Source organism: Urocampus carinirostris, chromosome 6 (genome assembly GCF_059441175.1).
Source record: "Urocampus carinirostris isolate Australia breed hairy pipefish chromosome 6, RoL_Ucar_1.0, whole genome shotgun sequence".
NCBI lineage: Eukaryota > Metazoa > Chordata > Actinopteri > Syngnathiformes > Syngnathidae > Urocampus > Urocampus carinirostris.
The window spans coordinates 1,904,584-1,928,360 of record NC_142354.1 but is presented as its reverse complement, the minus strand read 5'-3'; the positions used below and the strand labels follow the sequence as shown (position 1 = coordinate 1,928,360).

At 41.7% G+C, this 23,777-nt stretch overlaps 1 protein-coding gene across 3 annotated transcripts in view; it reads left to right on the top strand.

The window, feature by feature from the left end:
* tgm8 (transglutaminase 8) overlaps positions 1 to 23,777 on the top strand; it is an 85,636-nt gene that overhangs the window by 9,243 nt on the left and 52,616 nt on the right. For 2 of the 3 annotated variants that reach the window (XM_088337437.1, XM_088337439.1), the window contains exon 1: positions 108 to 2,010. The exons of the other annotated variant lie outside the window; for it this stretch is intronic. In XM_088337437.1, coding sequence (XP_088193563.1) covers positions 1,986 to 2,010 — 25 coding nt within the window. In that variant the 5' untranslated portion in view covers positions 108 to 1,985. Of the gene's footprint in view, positions 1 to 107; positions 2,011 to 23,777 lie in introns of those variants that run through there. 3 annotated transcript variants of the gene reach the window in all.

Below are 23,777 nucleotides of genomic sequence, written 5' to 3'. Positions count from 1 at the left end.
ATAATTCTATTTTACACACTTCAGCAAATTTCGTGTTCAACGTGGTGAAAATCTTGTTGAAATGGTAGACGAGATTTGGAAAGAGGAATGTTGGCAATATCACTGAAATTTGTCTTTAGTGGTTGACTGAGCCTACTTTGAGTTCTTCTAATTATAACTTGGTAAAAACGACATCAGGGGCTTTGTTAAAAATAAAGTCCCATTATAATCAAAACCTGGCGAAATACAAACATTTATTTGATTTCAGTAACGTATAATGTATAGGATGGTATCAAAATAATATCTACGGATCTACAAATACAAAGAACATAAAATTGCAATTAAAGGAACGGTCTTTATTGTCATAGCACAATAATGCAACAAAACTAAGTGTAAAAAAGTTCTTCAGAGAGCAGGCAACTAGCTGCACTAGTATTGGGGGATCCTCAAAATGAGACAGGTCTCTGTGCTAAAATACAAGACTTCCGAATGTAGCGGTTTCCCACAAGTTGTAGCCCCAGGTAATTCGTTTAATAGGTAATGGATCTGGCTTGTTGGTGAGATACAGGCTCGGCAGGGGTGGCTTGTATAAGTTGTTAGGTAGCCGCAGTAGTAGTCCGGGCATGCAGCTTTGCTTTTGCCTCCTCTCCCGCCGCCGCCTTCGTTCCTTTCCGGACATGTTAACAATACATCGAGCACCTGCTGGTGATCAGCATTTCGACTGTTTGACTGGCAAAATACACCAGCCTATCACAGTCTTTCACACAGTCACACCCGCCCACGCAACACACACACAGGTCCCCACCACGAGTTTCCTCTGCGATAGCATTTGCTCATGTTGTGAACATACAAAGAAGTCGCAAGGACAAAGACAAAGGATGTTAACAAGTTTTCGGAGAGCATGTTAAGGTGGATGTTAGTTCCAATTAAGCGTGTGTGTTTGTGATTTAGAAATAAAAAGCACGCTAAAGTGGACGGCTGATGATTAACTGTTACCATAACATTAGTTTGTCAATCTGGCTCTAAAACACGAGTGCCCTTTTTTTTTTTTTTTCAATCAGCCAGCTCAGCTTAAATTTCCATGCATTTTATGTTCTAAGGTAATTTAAGTCATGTTAGTTGTATTGACGTTTGTATTATTTGTTAAAAAAGCTCCCTTTTTAATGTACCTTTATACAAGTTGCTGCTAAGCCTTTTTTTTCCCTTTTTACTTTTAGTTTTTGTTTCAGCGAAAGATTAGTCATGTTAGTCGTGTTAAGATTCTAATTTACCGTAAAAAGTTTCAAAGAGTGTTTTCAGTTTTGATGTATATTTTGTATAAGTTTCTGCTGAGCCTCATTTTGTTTCCTGCGCTGTTTTGGTTTAGGTTGAAAGGTTAGTTGTGTTAATTCTAATTTATTTACTTGAAAAGGTTTCACAGAGATATCAAAGTTTTATTTGAAGTTATAATAAAACTTTTTTTTTGCATTATTAAAAGTGTTTAATGCCACAGAAAATTAATATTGGCTCCTAATATTGGTTGTAGGCTTCCTCTTAATACTAATAATCGTATCGGTATTGGCCAAGAACAACCCATATCGGTTGATCCCTACTCAGGACGTCTGCAATTTAAGTGTAAAGCTGATGTTAGGATCATATCAGTGCTCCTTGAACGTTAACACCTCTGTGTTTTGTTTTTTCCCCGAGAACAATGCTACATTTTAGAGCTGATTTTATTTACTGCTTGTGTGCATTCAAGCCTGTTGACATATTGATTGATGGAAACTATGAAATTTCAAAAGTCCCTGATGACTACACGTTTTGATTAAAAAGGCCTAGGGGAGTGATCTGATGTAATTTGAAGCAGTGGAATGTATTTAAAACCTGACTGACTACCTCCCAGTACCTGATAAGCAGCTGTGAAGGTTGTTGCAGGTTGTACTTTTCAGCTATTTCCTGATCTTTCCTTGCTACTTCTACTGTCAGGCACCGGAGTTTTACTGCTGGCTAAGGGACAACGTAAAAAGATGAGCTTTGTGAACAACAATTTAGGTGAGTCACAATGTATTCAACTCATTGTAACTCCATTAAATCCTTTGTCTGGCAGTCTAAATTGAATTTTGAGTACATGCACCCACAACAGGGGTCTCAAATCTTTTTCAAACTTTGTTACTAAGTAGCACAAGGAGCACCAGGTCTGATATGAATTTCTAAAATAGAAACTTAGCTAGATGGCTTGTTAAATAGCTAAAAAGGTAGCTTGATGGTTAGTTTGAAAGGTAAACAACTTAAAAAGGAGCTAGATAGCTAGGTACAAGAGTAAAACCTCAACTAAATGGCAATAAAGAAAAAAAGCTAGCTAGCTAGAAAACTACTTTATTATTAACAGGTTAATTATTTTTAAAAAATGGGTTGAATAGACTCAGTCACCCAATGAAAAATCATTTTACTTGAAAATCACAATGAGCCAGCACTGGTGAGCTGTTTTCAGAACAGATCTGTGGGGACCTCAAACTCTCATTAAGATGCCAACTTGTGCCCGCGTACTCCAGGTTGAAGAGCCCTGTCCTACAAGTACTATGAAGTTGTTCAAATGGGCAACCTTAATTTGATGATTTCCTGTGAATGCAATACAAGGCAAATTCTAGTTGGTAGCCATTTTAAATATTTACTCTCGATTGACTCTGGTTCCCTTTTTTTTTGGTTTGAACAAATTTATTGACACTAAAAACAGAAAACAATCATGACAATCTCAACAGCAATTAAGCACATTCACAATATTATATTCCAATATTACGTTTTTAACAGCAAACACAAAGTGAGGTTTGAACAAACCTTCTCGAAAATCAAACATATTCACAATTTCATTATATAACATCTTTGTTAGTGTCAATAGATCCGTCCAGGCCAAAGTCGATTGTCCTCGGTCTGAACAAATCCACTGACACCAACAGCAGCAAAACACAGCCATCAAGCATATTCACAATTTTTTTATATTTGACAATATGACGTGACGATATGACGTTTTAACATTTTTTCCTGACATTTTCAACATCAATTAAACAATTTCAGAGTTATTTTCTTTTAACAGTAGTTAACCAGCGTGTAAAAGGCAATACTATTGTGCAAGGGCATAGCTCTGCCATCCCACCCTATTTTCATCTGCATGCACAGGTTTGCATACTTGACTGTTTATAACGGGTCGAGAACCTTTTTGACCCAAAGAGCCATAATAACAAAAATTATTTTTGGGGAAACATACCATATATTTGAAGACAAAATTCAGCCAAACTTGTTCTCCAGACAAAAGCTAAATTTTCAGCCTATTTTGTCTCTCTGTGTGACGTTGGATGATTTGATCAAATTTATGAAAGAATAATCATGCCAAAGTCTGTGTCCCATATCAACAAATAAACCACATTAAACTTGTCTCCCTCCCACAGTTACTCAAGATCATAGATGCTAATCTTTTTCGTAAATAATGGTTTAAAAAAAGGTGCAAACAGAGTTCTTTCGTAAATATGTCACAAAAAATGCAAACGAAAAGTTTATGGATATATTACCCTTCAGCACAGTGGGCATGTGTGAGAGAGTAGAGTGTGCTATGTGTGGATAGCTTCGCCGACCACTACCGCTCACCTAATCAAATTGCTCTGGGTGCTTTGCTGGCATTTTTGGGTGTTTGCAGTTTGATCTGTGGCTTTTTAATCATATTCCTTATCCCTATTCTTTAGCGATGTACCGCCAAAATGGGGTCTGTTAGTGTAACACCTTGACTGTAAACTGTAGGTACTTTGCCCTTTATATACTAGATCTGAACATTATCCATTATCAGAGTAGCTTCGGCATGCATGCATGGACTAGACCCGACATTGAGCTGACCCATATTGGAACTTTAGGGTGGAATTTGAACAATTTTATCACCGAGCCTTATGTACTGTACTCATGAAAAGTGCCATAAACAGCTCACGAGCCATAGGTCGCCAATCCATGGTTTATAATGTTTTGTCATTACTTCTTTACTGACTGCACTGCTCACACATTTGTTGTGTTACTTTCTACATTTTTCCAGTTTGTAAAACATGTTGCAAAACATTTTGTATACTCTATGAAAGGACAAATTATGATAAGCGTCAACAAATGTGATTTTTTTTTTGGCTGGTGTTTCTGTCTATTGAAGAGAAGAGCGACAAATGTTTTAGTTCAGTCATACATTTTCATTTATCTCAGCTCTAGATTTGACTTTTTCACTGAATTGGCCCTGAGGCGAGGCGAATTAGACCGGTTAGTTAAGCAGAAAATGCTTACGCATGCAAACACACAACTATTTCAGCATGGTGAAAAAAGCAGCACTTTAGCACCTAGTATTTTTGGCATGGAACAAAGTTGAATTGAATTGTCTTAAAGTCATTGTAATGATAACAACATAATAAACATATCTTGCGAGTTGAAATTGACCAAAATACTTGGGGTGGGTGGGTCTATCCAAACATTGATATTTCTTGGAAAGACCCTCCGTCCAGGATGCAAACACCGATAGTTTAATGGACAAGGTGCCAGAGCCCAGACCCTCAGCTAAAGGGAGGGGCCACCACCTTTAACACCAGTATGTGACTGGACCTTAATGGGTGACCTTGATAGGCAGGTCACCCATTAGTTTTCTCCAGAGATAACCATCACCACCCTGTGGCCAGATGTCATCCTGTGGTCCCAAGCAGGCAAGACGTGTGATCCCGGCAGGAAGTAATAGAGGCGGCATTTGAAAGAAAAATAGACAAACAATCTGCGCTGGTAGCCAAGTTTCGAGAAGCAGGTTGGACAACATCTATCTAGCCTGTGGAGGTCGACTGCAGGGGGTTTGTAGGAATATCCATCCAACAACTCAAGAAGATTGAAGCGGAGCAAAACTGAAGAGGGGGAATCAGGAACTTGGCAGAAGAAGCGGAAAGAGTCAGCTTCTGGCTTTGGGTGAGATAGAAGGACAGGTTGTTGGGAAAAGAGAGGTCCTAGGGGCAGCTACAGAGGGCGTCAGGGAGACTTCCCCGCTTTTAGCACCTCCCCCTACCTGGCCTTCTGCTGTATATTCCCTGCCAGGCAGAAGAGAAAGCCAAATCTATGCCCTACTAGATGCTAAAAATGGCAGAGGCGAACAGGAAGCAACTTTTTGAACTACAGTTAAGGACAATTTCATGTATAATTTGGTGGTAAAGTGGTCTACTATGGGAACACCATTAATTTACATAAACACATGAACAAAGCTCACCCTGCTGAGAGCAACGAGTTTTCACCAAAAATGTAAACATGTTACTCTTGCTGAACAAAAACCTGTAAATACATTGTCACTAATGCAACAGGGCCAATGAGAGACAATTGACATTGTATTTGCTTTACTGATTTTCTTACGCTTATCTGGGGTCGGAACACCTTAACACCCTATCCCCAGCCACTTATTCCAGCTCATCCGACAGAAGGAGCCACCTAAACTGGCTCCTCTCAATGCTGAGGGGCAGCAGCTTTACACAGAGTCCCTCCTGGTTGACTGTGCTTGTCACCTTACCTCTAAGGCAGAGCTCAGCCACCCTGCGGAGGAAACTAATTTCAGCCACTTGGATCTGAGATCGTGTTCTTTCAGCCATGACCCACAGTTCATGACCATAGGTAAGAATAGGATCGTAAATTGAGAGCTATCCCTCACAACACGCTTTGGTGTCCTGGGTTGGACAGTCATCTTCCCCCACCATTAGAGCCAACCCACCACTAGGTGGTGATCATTTGACAGCTCCCCCCTCTTCTCACCTGAGTGTCCAAAACATGCAGTGTGTTCTGATGCCAGGTGCACATATGGACACCCTTACGTTTGAACATGGTGTGGGTTGCGGACAAGCCATGACAGGCACAGAAGTTCAATAATGATACACCACTCGTCAGTAACGTAATCCGAATACTATAATATTGAAGTAATCTAACTGGATTACTTTTGGATTTATCCAATACCAAATATGGTGATAAAAGACAAAAACAAAACACCGTAAATTCCGGGCTATAGAGCGCACCTGATTATAAGCCGCACCCACCACTTTTTAGGTGATTTGCCACCTTTGTACTTACACAAGCCGCACCTATGTATAAGCCGCGTGCGCCCGCATTAAAATTTGTGACACAATCAGGTTTAACCCAGACCAGGCTGTAAGTTCCACGGTTGTAACTATATTTTTTGGTTTGAACAAATTTATTGACACTAATAACAGCAAACAAACAATGTGAGGTTTGAACAACCCTTCTCGACAATCTTAACAGCAATCAAGCATATTCACGATTTCGTTATGTCTGGCAATATGACGTTTTAACATTTTTTTCTGACATTTTTGACATCTTTGTTAGTACACAATCCTAGAACCACAGTCGGCATCATAAATGGAAGATGATACCCGTAATTGACGTGTGATGCAGACTTGTAAAGTCCGGGTCCCGTTGAAAGTAATCCAAGGAAACAAAATGTATATTTCCAAAGTTAAGGGTGGGAAAATATATCCACTAATGTCCGCTGCGACAACAGACAGATCTACCGGTAACTCAGCTTTACCCCACTTCTCATCAGCCCGCGTTTGCTCCGCCCCTTCTTTTTGATTCGTCCGTAGAACACATAACAGAATAAATCTCTAAAATGAATACATTACAAAAATATACAGTTGCAAAGACATATTATACATGGTTACACATATTTACGAAGAAAGACGGTACACCGAGAGAGTTTTCAACGCTTTAATAATAATATAACTTTCATCCCAAACCGTGCCTTTGAAATGTACCAACACGCTAGTTAGGATCACGCTCGCAGTGTATCAAGCGTGTCTGTTAAAAAAAAGCATCCCGTATTTATGAAATTCATTGTGGATTTGGATTTGTATATTGAGTACCTCCGGGGACTGCTTTGGTGGAATAGCTGTGTACAGGCAGGGCATGATGGTGGACGCATCAGGTTAGCACTGCTCGTTCTATGCGTTTATACTGTCATTGGCGTCGGTTTTAAGAGTATTGTTAATTATTAATTTTACAATTCTAACCATTTTAACATAGTTAGAAGTAAAGCAGCCGAGTCCTGCATTATACCGGCGGGCGGAGACGTAACTGCGTAAGATTCTTGCTCAAAGATGTTGTGGCAATTTCGGAGGGAATGTCACGGCTGGATTTTATTAACAAGTTTGTTGAAAAGATTCTGAAGTTTAAAAAGGAGGAGGTACATGCTGTCATAAAAATGCCTTCTGGCAAAGGCTTTGATGTGAGTTTTGAAACGGCGGCTCTTTATCAAGAGTTTTGGAATCGCTTTGAGGGAGTGAGGTCCCAGTTTTCTGGATTTACAGTGGAGAAGCTGACTGATAATGCTAACAAGATTGTCATTGTTAGAATGTTTAGTGAAATAATCAGTGCTGATGACGTCTGTTATTGGTTGAGTAGATACTGCTCAGTAAAAGGCCAGGCTATGAAGGTGAGGGGTGAGAAAGGCTATTGGACTGGTGCCTGGAGGGTACCCGTCCAACTACGGCAAGATCCTCAGGGCTTTCAGGGACTGAAACAACTCCCGTCGACTATATTCCTGGGGGAAAACCGTGGCTTTATCCACTATCAAGGGCAACCGAAACTCTGTCGCAAATGTGGTGAGCATGGGCATCTGGCTGAGGTATGTGATCGATTTTTTTTGTGGAAAGTGCAGAACAATTGGACATTCCTTTGAGGAATGTATCAATAGCAGAAAATGCAATCTCTGTGGAGAAACAATTCACCTCTAAAGAAACTGCCCGAATTCGTTTGCTAACAAATTGAAAGCTAGGAAGGCAGTTAACAAAGACAACAAAGACAATGAAATTATGTCAGACAACATAGATAATGAAATGAATAAATGTAACAAAGACAATGAAATGAATAAAGATAACAAAGACAATGAAATTAATAAAGTTATGGAAATACCCAATGAAGATGAACAGGAAATGAATAAATTTATGGAAATACCCAATGAATTTGATCAAGAAATGCACAAAGAAATTGGACAAGACAAACAAATTGAAAAAACAGATGTCCATACCAAAACCCCTGGAGGAGAGACCAGAGAATCAAATTTGAATCAGGAAGAACCTGGAAATTCTAATTCGATCTCTCATAAAATACCTGAATTTGGACATGACAAACAAATAGAAAAGGCAACTGCCACTCCAAAAATACATATTAATCAGGAAGGGCCTGGAAGAGAGTCCAAATTAGCAAATTTGTTTGCTACGCCATTGCCGGGATTTGGAGAAGACAAACAAATCGAAAAGGCGAACGACTCTCCAAAAACCCATACGGGCACTGGAAAGAGGGGTAAAAGTAAGACAAAATTGGGAGTGGTGAAAAAAACGGAAACAAAGAGAAGAGATTTAGAAGAAAGCCGATTGCCGATGAATAAGCCCACAAGGGAACTGTATGAAGTTGAGACGGAGGAAGTCGGGGAGGGAAAAAATCTGACCCTTTGTGGGCAGGGAAGTAAGAGACCCCTTGATAGGTCCTCTGGCTCATCCCCTAACCAACTGAATGATTGCATAAAGACTATGAAAAAAGGCAAATCACCCGGGGAGGACGGACTCAACCTCGAATTTTACCGGACTTTTTGGGATATTTTAGCACCAGATCTGATTACTGTTTTTAACGAATTTTCCAGTCGAGACCATATGCCAGACAGTTTCAGAATAGGGATAGTTACATAAAGACTATGAAAAAAGGCAAATCACCCGGGGAGGACGGACTCAACCTCGAATTTTACCGGACTTTTTGGGATATTTTAGCACCAGATCTGATTACAGTTTTTAACGAATTTTCCAGTTGAGACCATATGCCAGACAGTTTCAGAATAGGGATAGTTACTCTATTGCACAAAAAAGGAGACAAAATTGACTTAAAAAACTGGCGACCCATAACGCTTTTAAACGTGGACTGTAAAATGTTCAGCAAGCTTCTAGCAACACGAATGTCTGTAGTCTTGGGAGACTTGGTTGATCCAGACCAAACTTGTGCCATCGTGGGAAGGAAGATCAGCGACAGTCTCATGCTGATCCGTGACACCATTTGTTTTGCGAGAGACAGAAACATGCGACTAGCGGTCCTAAACCTAGACTTTGAAAAAGCCTTTGATCGAGTCTCGCACCAATACCTCTTCAGGGTATTGCAAAAATGTGGTTTTCCCCAAAAATACATCAAGTGGGTAGGACTGCTATACCGAGACATCTACAGCAAATTCATGATTAACGGGAATTTATCGGAAGCAATCGAGATCAACTGCGGTGTACGTCAAGTAGACCTAAGATTTATGGCCCGAGCCCGAACCCGAACCCGAGGCAATTTCGGGCCGGGTCGGGCCTGAAATGTCAGTCATACGGTCGGGTCGGGTTCGGTCCTGCTTTTTTTTTTTTTTTTTTTTTTTTTTTTTTAATTAATTAATAATTATAAATATATGTTCATTAAAAATATATACTTAAACTATGTATGGATACTAGACCAAGGAATACTTGTTATAAAATAAATAATTTGGATAAAACATGCTCTGTGCACGTGACGTGAATGCTGTCCTTGTAGTGGGTTGTACATAATTCACCCACGGAACCATTGTTTAGTTAGCGAGTTCCTAGGGGGACTCTTAATTCGGCCGGTTCTAGCGACTCCCGTGTTTGTTTTGTAATTGCAAGTTTACATGTCATTAAAGCAGCTCCCGTTGGCACCTTTGTTTGGCACTCCGCCTACGACTCCCGTCTCTGCTCGCTACATCCTCTTAATAATCTTCCCCTCCGCAAATTCGCATGATTTTGGCCTGGTATCCCCGATATGGAGTCGGACCAACAAGAAGTGAAAGATGAACTAAAGAGAGGAGAACTGACAAGGAAAACACACTCTGGTAAGAGTGAACTGTGGAGAACTTTCAAATTGATCGTCGAAAATGATACAGACACTTGCGTTGGCCAACGCTAGAATCTTAAGGACGTACTGCTGCTGTGGATTATGGCCCAATGATCAAGTCGTCAAAATGACGGACGCTCTTAAATGTTTACGCCGCCTCTAAAAAAAAACCGTCAATGACAGATTGTCGCTTAATGTAACATCTGCAGTGCAGACACAGAAATATAAAAGATGTAAATGTTTATACAGTTTTATTTAACTTAGGCCTAGATGTTGTAACAAAAGGCAGAGTTTAATTTGTTATCATAAATCACCCCTCCTTATAAATAAAATATGTAATTTCGGGCTCCCCTCGGGCCGGGCCAGCAAATCCAGTTAATTAGTCGGGCTCGGTCCGGGTCGGGTTTAATACCCCTCGGGCCTGCGTCGGGCTCGGGTGCTTTTTTTTGGCCCGATCTTACCTCTAACGTCAAGGTTGCCCTATGTCTCCCCTTCTCTATGTTTTTTTCATTGAACCTTTGGCACAAATGTTAAGAAAAGATAGATTTGTCGAAGGGATCACTATCCCAGGAAGTGGGGGACAAATTACCAAGTGTGTTTTGTACATGGATGATTTTAATATTTTATGTACTGACCGCGCATCTGTTGGAAGAGCCCTTGACTTGACTGACCTGTTTGGGAGGGCGTCTGGGTCAAGGCTAAATAGAGAAAAATCACAAGTGAAGTTTTATGGAATGTGGAAAGAGACAGAAAAGGCAGGACTCCCGCTGACGGTGTTAAAGACAGACCAGAAAATCCTAGGGATAAAATTCAATGCGGATGGAGGAGGCGAGACCAACTTGGATGACGTGACAAGGAAAGTTAAGCAAAGACTTGTTTTTTGGTCACTAAGAAAACTGACAATAGAGGGGAAGGTCCTAATCATCAAAGCGATCATCTTCCCAATGCTTTTGTCAATCAGTTTAGTTTTTATGCCTAAAAGAAACGTGCTGTTACAACTGGACCGAGCCATCTTTCGCTTTGTCTGGGGCTCAAAGTGGGAAAAGATAAAAAGAGATACAATGAAAAAGAAAAAGGAAAAAGGGGGGAAAGGAGTGCCTGACCTCCAGCTTTTCCTGGGAAGCAAATATGTCTCTCTCCACTTCCAAAACGCTGTGGGCCCACCCAACAACCCGAAAAGTCAAGCAATGACCCGTTTTTGGATGGGCTCATATTTGCGGAAGCTAAAGCTTGTACCAAACAATCGTTTGATTCCAGTTTCATTTAACTTGCCACCAACACATCTCTTTATTCGGGATTTTTTGAAGAAGTTTGATTTGGAAACACAAGAATGTCACACTTTACAAAACCACAGGGCCCTTATTGCTATTGTGCAAGGGCGAGCAACAGTAAGCCCTGTGCGGGGGCTTGCGTTTGGCGAACCTACAACGGTTTGGAGCAACGTGAATCATCCTGCCCTCCCAAACAGACTACGAGACTTGTCATGGATGGTGGCTCATGAAGGTCTCCCAGTCAGAGCCGTAATGCACCACCGAGGAATGTCAGCGACTTTGACGTGCCCTCGACCTGGCTGTGGCGCCCAGGAGTCGGTGAGGCACCTTTTTTGTGAGTGCAGCGCTGCCGAGGTCTTGTGGACAATGGCCGACCAACTAGGAAAGTTCCCGGACTTGCCAGCAGGGGAGGTCCCTGATGCACAGTACGTGCTTTACGGGGTGGGTCGGTCGAGGAGGTCTCGGAACGACTTTGCCAGGGACTGGCTCACTCTCGCCGCCATCAAGGACGCCATCTGGACCTCCAGAAACCTGCTGGTATGGAGGTGCAGGCAGATCCCCCCCGTGGCTGTGCTCCAAATGGCTGCAGATACCATACAATCTGCGAGCGGCGGGCCTAGGACGCAGCCATAAAGAAGACTCGTCTGCACCCACCCGGAGGGGGGAGCCGGAGCTACACTGTGGGAGTCCCGGCAGCAACGGCCTGGGTTGTGGAACCCAGAAGGGAGAGGACCCACACAGAAGGGAGAGGACCCACACAGAGGACTGGAAGAATGCTGCTTGGGAGGGTGGGATGGCAGAGCTATGCCCTTGCACAATAGTATTGCCCTTTACACGCTGGTTAACTACTGTTGAAAGAAAATAACTCTGAAATTGTTTAATTGATGTTGAAAATGTCAGAAAAAATGTTAAAATGTCATATCGTCACGTCATATTGTCAGATATAAAAAAATTGTGAATATGCTTGATGGCTGTTGAGATTGTCATGTTTGTTTTGCTGCTGTTGGTGTCGGTGGATTTGTTCAGACCGAGGACAATTGACTTTGGCCTGGACGGATCTATTGACACTAACAAAGATGTTATATAATGAAATTGTGAATATGCTTGATTGCTAATAAAATTTTCGAGAAGGGTTGTTCAAACCTCACTTTGTGTTTGCTGTTAAAAACGTCACATTGGAATATAATATTGTGAATGTGCTTAATTGCTGTTGAGATTGTCATGATTGTTTTCTGTTATTAGTGTCAATAAATTTGTTCAAACCAAAAAATTCACAGTAGATCGTCCTCAACTTCCTCCTCATAACTATCGCCATCAAGAGCGTCTTCCTCATTATCGGAACGTACCTTAAATTTATAGACAATGTACTGGACTGTCTCAGAAAATTAGAATATTGTGATAAAGTTCTTTATTTTCTGTAATGCAATTAAAAAACAAAAATGTCATACATTCTGGATTCATTACACATCAACTGAACTATTTCAAGCCTTTTATTATTTGAATATTGCTGATTTTGGCTTACAGCTGAAAAAAACTCAAAAATCTCAAAATATTAGAATACTTCCTCAGACCAAGTAAAAAAATAATTTTATAACAGCAAAACTAAATCAAACATTTGAAAATGTCCATTGATGCACTCAGTACTTGGTTGGGAATCCTTTTGCACGGATTACTGCATCAATCCGGCGTGGCATGGAGGCAATCAGCCTGTGGCATTGCTGAGGTGTTATTGATGCCCAGGATGCTTCGATAGCGGCCTTCAGCTCATTTGCATTTGTAGGTCTGGTGTCTTTCATCTTCTTCTTAACTATACCCCACAAATTCTCGATGGGGTTCAGGTCAGGGGAATTAGCAGGCCAATCAAGGACAGTGATGCCATGGTCAGTGCACCAGTTACTGGTGGTTTTGGCACTGTGGGCAGGTGCCAGATCATGCTGGAAAATGAAATACTCATCTCCATAGAGCTTTTCAGCAGATGGAAGCATGTAGTGCTCTAAAATCTCTTGGTACACAGTTGCATTTACTCTGGACTTGATGAAACACAGTGGACCAACACCAGCAGCTGACATGGCTCCCCAAACCATTGCTGACTGTGGGAACTTCACACTGGATTTCAAGCAACTTAGATTTTGCTCCTCTCCAGCCTTTCTCCAGACTTTGGCGCCTTGACTTCCAAATGAAATGCAAAACTTGCTTTCGTCTGAAAAGAGGACTTTGGACACCTATGCAACTGTCCAGTGCTTCTTCTCCATAGCCCAAGTCAGACGCTTCTTCCGTTGTCTTGAGTTCAGAAGTGGCTTGACCATGGGAATACGGCTATTATAGCCCATTTCCCGGACACGTCTGTGAACTGTGGCTTTTGATACCTGGACTCCAGCTTCAGCCCACTGTCTTTGAAGCTCCCTCAAATTCTGGAAGCGGCTCTTCTTCACAATTTTGTTAAGGCTGCGGTCATCTCTCTTGGTTGTGCAGCGTTTCCGGCCACATTTTTCCCTTCCAACAGACTTTTTGTGGATATGCTTTGAAACTGCACTCTGTGAACAGCCTGCTCTTTGAGAAATTTCTTTTTGTGTCTTACCCTCCTAATGGAGGGTATCAATGATGGTCCTCTGGACAGCAGTCAGATCAGCAGTGATTTAGTTTACTGAACCAAGCTGAGTGTTTTTAAGGCTCAGGAAACCCTCGCAAGGTGTTTCGAGTTAATTAGATGATTCAGGTGATTAGTTGAATAGCCTACTTGTATACTTTTTCATGATATTCTAATATTTTGAGATAGGATTTTTGAGTTTTCTTAAGCTGTAAGCCAAATTCAGCAATATTAAAATAATAAAAGGCTTGAAATAGTTCAGTTGATGTGTAATGAATCCAGAATGTATGACATTTTTGTTTTTTTAATTGCATTACAGAAAATAAAGAACTTTATCACAATATTCTAATTTTCTGAGACAGTCCAGTATGCTTAAACTTAGAGGTTGCAGTCTTTCTTGGCGCACATATTCTACTGGTCTTAATCTTATATTTTATACTCCAGCGCCGCTGGTGACCGTTACAAAAATTCCTTAAATTGGCCGCTTCACTGAATAAGCCGCAGGGCTGAACATTTGGGAAAAAAATAGCGGCTTATAGTTCGGAGTTTACGCTAATTGAATTTACTTAATTGTTTAAACAAAAAATAAACAATGTAACCTTGAACATTTTTTGGAGGAAACCTACAAAAAAGTGCTCAAATTTTAATCAAGTAGTATAGTTTATTAAGCAAAAATGTTTTTTCTCCTTTCCATCATAGAAAAGATATCCTCTGTTTTAGTTTACATCAAGAGGACATTAAGAACCCAATATTGCTTTAATCACACGATTATTCACCAGATAACTTTCGAACAAACGTTTTACTTGTTTGATGTGGAAAGTATTCAGGTTTACGAGGCTAAGTCAATTATTTTACTAGGTTAAGTCAATTATTCTCTCAAAATAACAATTTGAGTGATCACATAGTGGATTTTGACAAAAGACTGCAAAATATCAGGTGTGCATAATTATTAGGCAACTTCCTTTCCTTTGGCAAAATGGGTCAGAAGAGGGACTTGACAGGCTCTGAAAAGTCAAAAATAGTGAGATATCTTGCAGAGGGATGCAGCACTCTTAAAATTGCCAAGCTTCTGAAGCGTGATCATCGAACAATCAAGCGTTACATTCAAAATAGTCAACAGGGTCGCAAGAAGCGTGTAGAAAAACCAAGGCGCAAAATAACTGCCCGTGAACTGAGAAAAGTCAAGCGTACAGCTGCCAAGATGCCACTTGCCACCAGTTTTGCCATATTTCAGAGCTGCAACATCACTGGAGTGCCCAAAAGCACAAGGTGTGCAATACTCAGAGACATGGCCAAGGTAAGAAAGGCTGAAAAACGACCACCACTGAACAAGACACACAAGCTGAAACATCAAGACTGGGCCAAGAAAAATCTCAAGACGGATTTTTCTAAGGTTTTATGGACTGATGAAATGAGAGTGAGTCTTGATGGGCCAGATGGATGGGCCCGTGGCTGGATCGGTAAAGGGCAGAGAGCTCCAGTCCGCCTCAGACGCCAGCAAGGTGGAGGTGGGGTACTGGTATGGGCTAGTATCATCAAAGATGAGCTTGTGGGGCCTTTTCGGGTTGAGGATGGACTCAAGCTCAACTCCCAGTCCTACTGCCAGTTTCTGGAAGACACCTTCTTCAAGCAGTGGTACAGGAAGAAGTCCGCATCCTTCAAGAAAAACATGATTTTCATGCAGGACAACGCTCCATCACACGCATCCAAGTACTCCACAGCGTGGCTGGCAAGAAAGGGTCTAAAAGAAGAAAAACTAATGACATGGCCTCCTTGTTCACCTGATCTGAACCCCATAGAGAACCTGTGGTCCCTCATCAAATGTGATATTTACAAGGAGGGAAAACAGTACACCTCTCTGAACAGTGTCTGGGAGGCTGTGGTTGCTGCTGCACGCAATGTTGATCGTGAACAGATCAAAGCACTGACAGAATCCATGGATGGCAGGCTTTTGAGTGTCCTTGCAAAGAAAGGTGGCTATATTGGTCACTGATTTGTTTTTGTTTTGTTTTTGAATGTCAGAAATGTATATTTGTGAATGTTGAGCTATTATATTGGTTTCCCTGATGAAAATAATTGAAATGGGTATACATTTGTTTTTTGTTAAGTTGCCTAATAATTATGCACAGTAATAGTCACCTGCACACACAGATATCCTCCTAAAATAGCTAAAACTAAAAAAGCCCCACTCCAACTTCCAAAATATTCAGCTTTGATATTAATGAGACTTTTGGGTTCATTAAGAACATGGTTGTTGTTCAATAATAAAATTCATCCTCAAAAATACAACTTGCCTAATAATTCTGCACTCCCTGTACATAAGGAAGATGAACGCATCACTAGCGAGCCACTTTGCTGGCTAATGCCCAGTATGCACATGTTAGCAGCCTTGCAAAACTGCAGGCTCATGCCAAATGAACAAAACGAGTGTTACATTTAAGGAGAAATAAAATAAAGACAAAAAGAAAAGTGCATGTATCTACAACACTAACAAACGTGCATTGTTGGATGAGGTGCCGGTCTGTAGAACCTGCTTAACAGATTCGGTTTGCGCATGTTGCTCCAACTTGTTTGTAAACATATTCTCTGTCAGTAATTGAAATTATGCGCCAGTCCAACCCATTGCCGACAGTGTTTACAGCTAGCTTGCGCTAATAGCATTTAGCCGTTAGCATCACTTTTTAGTATGTACCCATTAGCATAACTCATTAACATGAATCCATTAGCATAATTTGTATATATGAAGTTGTTACAATATAGCCATTTCCAAAATTTTGGGCCATGAAGAAGTTAGCAATTCAATTCAAATATAATGGCTCATTCCTTTCGAACATGTACATTTTAATTTTTTTAATGTGTAATAACAGTGTTATTACAATGTTATTACCATGAATGTTTGTAGACCTCCACAAGGCATATCCTTGTTGCTAACGGTTGTCTGCCCATCTCAAATGAACTTGCCAGTACCGGGGGGTTGTGGTGGGGCAGAGCCCCCCCACAGAACCAAGTAAAAAATGACAGAAACATCTCTCTGAGTTTAAAACTTTATGCTAACTCATAATGCTAACAACCGGGGTTGTATATACATTCCGGGATCATCTTCCAGATCAATCACAACTCTTACAATTGCCGCGGGAATTGTCTAGTTTCTATTGTAATACATTCAAGTAAATTGTCAATGACAAATGACATGTTTTGTATTATTTTCGATTTGAATCTTTTGTGCACATATATAGCTACTCCTCATATTTTGTTTGTTCTATTTACATAGTTCAAATTATAGACGAAGCAGCACGGCGGCACAGTGGTTAGCGCTTGTGCGGCACAGTTCATGTCATGGGAACCTGTCGTGGGTTCAAATCCAGCTCCAGACTTCCTGTGCGGAGTTTGTATGTTCTCCCCGTGCTTGCGTGGGTTTCCTCCGGGCACTCCGGTTTCCTCCCACGTTCCAAAAACATGCATTTCAGGTGAATTGGCCGGTCCAAATTGTCCATAGGTGTGAATGAGCGAATGAGTTGTCTGTCCCTGTGTGCCCTGCGATTGGCTGGCAACCAGTTCAGGGTGTCCCCTGCCCACTGCCCGGAGATGGCTGGGATGGGCTCCAGCCCCCCCGCGACCCTAATGAGGATAAGCGGTACGGCTAATGAGATGAGATGAGATGGGAAGTTATAGACGTTTAATTCAAAATTAACACCCCTTTCCTCACTAAACCACGTTTCAGAAACTGCAATCACATTAAACGGGTTCTCAAATTGCATTCAGTGATGTCATCAAAATTTGTGTACATGCTTCTACTGTTAAAGGGTATTATTGAGAATTTCCCCTTCAGATTTAACAAAAGTATTACTGTATTTTCCGCACTATAAGGCGCACCGGGTTATAGGGCGCACCCCGAAAAAATAGTTTTTGGTCCTATTTTTGACATACATAAGACGCACCGGATTATAACGCGCTACAATGGGAACGTCGACAAAACAGTCAGATAGTTCAGTCAAACTTATTACCCCCTTAACATTCCGAAAGCTTGCGAAGATGCAAATACGTGTCGAGAACACGTGCGGATGCGGTGTCCGTACGATGTCACTCAAATGCATCGTTCCATCATTCGGAAGGTTAAAGTCTTGGGATTCAAGAAATGCCAACCATTCCTTAGTTTCTATTTACTTTTTCCCTCGCAACTTTACTGTATATATGACAATAAACACTTGGAATTGAGTTTAATTTAAAAATAGATACAGGGATAATATATATAGCCAGAGTAGCTCACCGAAGTCGTTGTGTTCATAATAATGTGCAGCTGTGGTCCTCTTATATCTGTGAGTTTAGTAAATCCAGGAGAATAAAATATTTACAAATACAAAATAGTAAAAAAATGCTTTCTGTATGCCGTCAGCCACGTGCTATACGCACTCATCTTTTTTGGCCAATTGCAGGCTTTGTTTTGCCGTTCAAGCCAATGCCAGCCTGTAAATGATAAAAAGGATCCTCCCCTTGACCTCCGAATAACTTTAGCCAATAGTGATCGATTCAAATGATGATTGACACATTGGTTAGCCAATGAAACGCCGGTAAATAAATCCCAGCATACACCGCTGACTACTTGGCGTCCGGGGGAAAATCTAGTCGGCGGCTGCAAGTTAGTTGCAAGACTTTACAAATTAATATTGATCCATAAATAAGGCGCACTGTATTATGAGGCGCATGGTCAGCTTTTGAAAAAAATAAAGGCTTTTGGGTGCGCTTTATATTGCGGAAAATACGGTATATTCATTTCCAGTATAATATTTGCAATTGTCTGAGCTAGTTGATAGAAATTTGTGGTCAGGATCGAAGTCATCTAATCTTGAATTATTGGAGTCAGTGTTAACAACAATGCTCAGTTCCGGTAGATCATGGCCTAATATATCATGATGGATTTTTTTTATTGTGATCTGTAATAAAGGTGTCCATATTGTCAGTCCAGGATGCCATTGTATCACTTCAGGCAAATCTGTCCAGCTCCTGCATTTCTCGGACCCAAAGTATTTTTGCTTCTTCTGGAGTGCAGTTTAACTTTATGTATACTCTACAGTTTGAAGTCGAAGTTCCTTGTGTCTTGTTTGTTTTCCTCAAAAATCGAGCCTGTCTTGCAATGTCAGAGGTTTATTTTATTTTTTTTGCTTAAGTGTTCATTTAAATAAACATTTGTCCCTTTTAGTTTTTTTCCTTGCTTAAGGATGTCATGTTTTTGTTTCCTGTTGACAAATCTCACGATGGTTGCCTTGATGGCATGCTTCTATGTCCTCAGCATTGATGGTTATCCCTTTTTTGCTCATAAAAGCAATGACCTGTTGCTCAGCAGAATCTTGATCAGCATCCGTTGCAATACTTTTATTTGCCACAGCCTTTGCATAGGTCCGAGGTTTGATGTCCAGACCAGTGATAATGATGTCATTGATCCTGGTGTACTGTTCCAGATCTGCTACGCGTCCTTCTAGCGCAATAATCCTCTTGTCTTTCTCCATGTTTTTGTTTTTTAGGTCTTTGATTTCAGCCATTAAACTCATGATTGTATCTTGTTGTTTAGTGACCATATCCATTTTGTCCATTAAAAAGCCGAGTGACTTTTTAATTTCCTCGAGTTGTTTATCCCTGCTTGGCATCTTGAAAATTCCACGCTTCTCTTACGGCACAGTCCGCTGATCGCCTCACCCGATCGCCCTCTGACTCTCAGGTTGTTATTTTGCCGGACTTAGTTTCCCCGGCCTTTGGTCGCTTTACAAAGCAGCGCCGCCATGTTTGCCAGCGTCAACAATGGCCGATCTCGGAAACGACGAATCGGCCTCCTTCTTTCACTGATTTTTGAAAGAAATCCGCCGAGTCAACGGCGGAGTCGACTCTGTGCTTTATTTTCTTTTCAAAACCCACAGACGCCAAAATCATGGCATTCACGTGGCCATCGCACATCAGGGTCTATGCTAGCTTCACACGCGGTTGTTGTGGTAAATACACTTGCATTTGTGAGACCCCCGTGCTTCGCCGTATTCGTCATCGGGTTTCGTGAAGTCAGATGTCGGAGTGGGGGATCATCCCAGCAGGCATCGCGCTCAGTTTCCGTGCAGCCCAAAACCCGGAAGCGACGATGCATCCCGACCATCTCAGTCAGCAGCTTGCTCCCCGGCAGTGTGACATACCAACAAAAGAATCACAATCAGAAACCAATATATTTGTGGCGGTTATTCCTAGCGCTATATAGTGTGTTGCGTGTTTAACAATAGTGCTACTTGATATTGTTATTAGTGCAGATCATCATATGTGTCCCTTTCCGCAGATGCTCCATTATTTAATGTAATGTAGACTGACTGTTAATGTTGCCAGATAAAATTCAAGGTGTTGAATTTAGTTGAGTCATCTGTTCCTCCTCACTCAGGAATAAGCTTGGATATTCAATCACTAACTGTGCCAATTGAGCTTCTGCCACCCTAGTATTAGCCACTACTGTCATTTGTTCTCCAAAAGTCTTAAGCATTCCTCTTTTAAGAATAGGTATGGCACAGAAACACAACAAACACATAATTATTACGACAGTTAGTACAAGAATTCCCCCTTTCGCTAACAGACCACCCCAGTACCCAAATGTAGACGAGAATCAATCAAAAGAGATACTGTTCTTCTCAGTATTCACTGTCACTTCATTGCTCAACTCACGAATCTTTGACAGTGCTTTTGTGAAGCTTCCTGCTTCGGCTGTATTTAAAGGTATATAAGTACAGCATTCCTCCTTTATCATATGACACACGCCTCCTTTACTGGCTAAGAGAAAATCGAGGGCCTGACGATTCTGCCAGGCCATCCTAGATGTCTCATGTAACTGTTCTCCTATTGCACTAAAGGCCTCGTTAGTGTAATTAATAAAACGTTGCTGGTTGTAATAAATGTAATTAATCCATTCTGCGTTCTTATTCGGAGTTATCCAGATAAATATCGATTCTAATCCAGACTTAATTTCATTCCTAGCTTTAAATTCTTCTGGAATTCCTCTCGGTTGTCCGATGGCATCTAGATATACTCGTCCATCCGGAAGATATGCTCTCTTAACTCTGGCTTCTCTGGAAATTCTTAGTAGCTCATAAACCCCTTTATACATTATATGGACCGGTACTTTCATTCTCACAAGTGTACACAATCCTGCCCAATTTCGTGGAAGCCTGCTCCTCAAATAGTCACCTCCACACATCCAGTAACTGTCTGCTATTGCGACTGATTGATCCCTCAAATAACGTATGTCCGGAATTGTCATTGTTACGTTTTCGCATGTCTGATCTTGCACACCCGGATTTTCAAACCATATTGTTTTATCTGGAAATAAAGGATACATATTTGCGTGTGGAAACCAGGATATAACCCAAGTTGTCTTACACTTCACTGTCGTGTTTCCTACCTCGTGTCCATCTATGCCCTTGTAGCTATACCCACCACTCGCATAACATTCATACTCAGCAGTCCTATCTACTCGATACCTTTTTGGAGGGACTTTTTGGTCCGTTGATCTTTGAAATTCTCTAAACATCCTATACCTAATTTTCTCAGGTGTCCACGTCAGCCTTGGATAATAATGTCCACCTTTTGCACCAGAAATAAATCTACATTCTATCGTACACATTGGCAGCGGAATTGGCTTAACTACAAACATTTGCAAACCAAATCTCGGGTCTTTGCAAATCCGTCGCTGCTCCTCTGCACACGTCTTCATATTATGTTTTTCTGGAATTACAATTAAAACGCCTGGCGGCGCCGTCGAGCATGCTATACATTCTTCATCTGTCATGACTCTCGCAGTATACCATAACCATCTATACCACGTGTTGTACTTCGCGTTTTCCCACCCAAGTTCGTCCGTTGGGTTAAAACTTTTTGGCCTAATGACTAGGCGACTGTCCTGACTGCCAACTCCACCATCCGCACAATAGTCTTCGTATGCCATACTTTTTTGAGGATTAACTTCAATTGGCTTACCCACTGTATCATTTTGAGTTTCTACTTCAATTGGTCGTCTCATTGCAGGAGTCATGGTTACACTTTCATTTAGATGTGACTGCTTTGACTGTTTAACCTCTGTAACATTTTCCTGTATTTTACGAACTACTAGTGTACTCATTTTCGGCCGTTGGCGTGTTGTAACCTCACCCTTTGGTGTTGTTGCCGTGGGTGTAGATTTCTCTGATTTTAGGTGTGTTGTTACCGTCTGTATCATCACTTTAGGTGCTGGAGTGACCCACAAACTGGACCACCAGCTGTTAAGGCTTGGCTTGTTATCCGTTACTTTAGTCTGTACTGTCGTTAACATATTTGGTTTTCGGTATACAGTCGGCACTTCGATTGGTTCCACGTCTCTCTTTTGTCGGATTAATCCCATCGTACTCGGGATTTTAGTACTTCCAATTTGTTTTCTATTGCGAATTGTACTTTCCAAATTTTCAATTGTTTCAGCATGTTGTATAGTAGTGTCACACTTAACCGGGCTGCTGTCTCTTTGATGCGTCATGGTCTGCAACTGCAGCGTCGCTGTCGGGATCTCCGGCTGCACTTTCGGACCCACAATTTCCATTCGCCGCTGCGATTTCTCGAGCTCTGCTCCTAGTAACAACCATATCAGACAATTTATTATCACACACAGCTTTGTCATCCACATCTTGTTTTCCTAATTTAACGTTACTGCCCTGTTGATCTTGCTTGGTCTCGTTGACGGTGGCAGCGCGAGCCTTGGTACAGTGGTTTAGATGATACCAAGTTGAGCTGCCCTCGACCTGGACTGCGGTCGGCGTTGCCCTTACGACGGTGTAGGGTCCCTCACGCCTCGGTTGGTTCCACTTTCGTCGAAACACCTTGATGTACACGAGATCTCCTGGGACCACCGTCCTCTCGAATGGTTGTTCGACTTTGGACTCTTGCCTCTTCACCTTGCTTTTGCAAACTCAGGCTGATTTGGTTGAGTGTTGCTGATTTTCCCAAACGGGGTGGGCTGAGTAGGCTCAGAATGGTGGGGGCCCTCTCCTCTGCTCGCACGTCCGCCCCTCGCTTTTGCAAACTTGGGCTGATTCGGTCGAGCGTTGCTGACTCTCCCAAACGGGGTGGGCTGAGTAGGCTCAGAATGGTGGGGGCCCTCTCTTCTGCTCGCACGTCCGCTTCTGCTCGGACACAAACAGTTCATTCCAGCTCAACCCCTTTCATGAATATTCATCTTCGGGCGGACCCAGCTCCTCCCATTTGAGTGGCCCTCGTCGCACACGAGTCTTCTCCCTCAAAGCGCCGCAATGTTCCACGGAAACAGATCTCAAATTCACAAGCCACATGCAGACGAAGCGCTTGATGAATCGTTCACCCTAATTAATTTCCCAGTATCGTAAGTTCCTCATATCTATCTCATACACCAATCGCACAGTACTTTTACATCCTGTTTTCACTCACTAATAAGCCCACTTTGTGCTTTTAAGTTCCTCTATCACTACTATGTCCTTGCGGGCGAGAGAAAAGTAATCACTCCACTTTACATTTATTTTCCAAGACCCCCTCCGTAACGTAAACAACTCAAACATAAAGTTACATAAAGTAAAGGAGAGAAAGACGGACAGGGGTGGGGGCGGGGGTGAGCATGGGGGTGAGCGTAGCTGCAATACACAGACAAGCAAGACACTCAACCGCACGTACCAGACCTTAAAATGTAAAAGAACACACCTGTTAGCGCAAGCCTGACTCATGTCACACACACATTCTTCGTATCGCTTGTTCTATGCGAATATATCTTATTAATACAACATCTGATTAACTGCTCATTTTTCTAACGTCGGTATAACCTATCAGATTGTAGAAAATGGCGAGGTTCCATGCACCACACTTTTTCTTAAGTGCAAGGTTACATGTCCGCCTCCCAATCATCAATCGACTAGGGAAACACATAAAACATGCCCCGTATTAACCATATATAGATCGTCCACTCTCGAACTGTCACTTCAGCAAATGACGACGTCTTATCACCGCTTTTACACAGAACTCAAGACAAT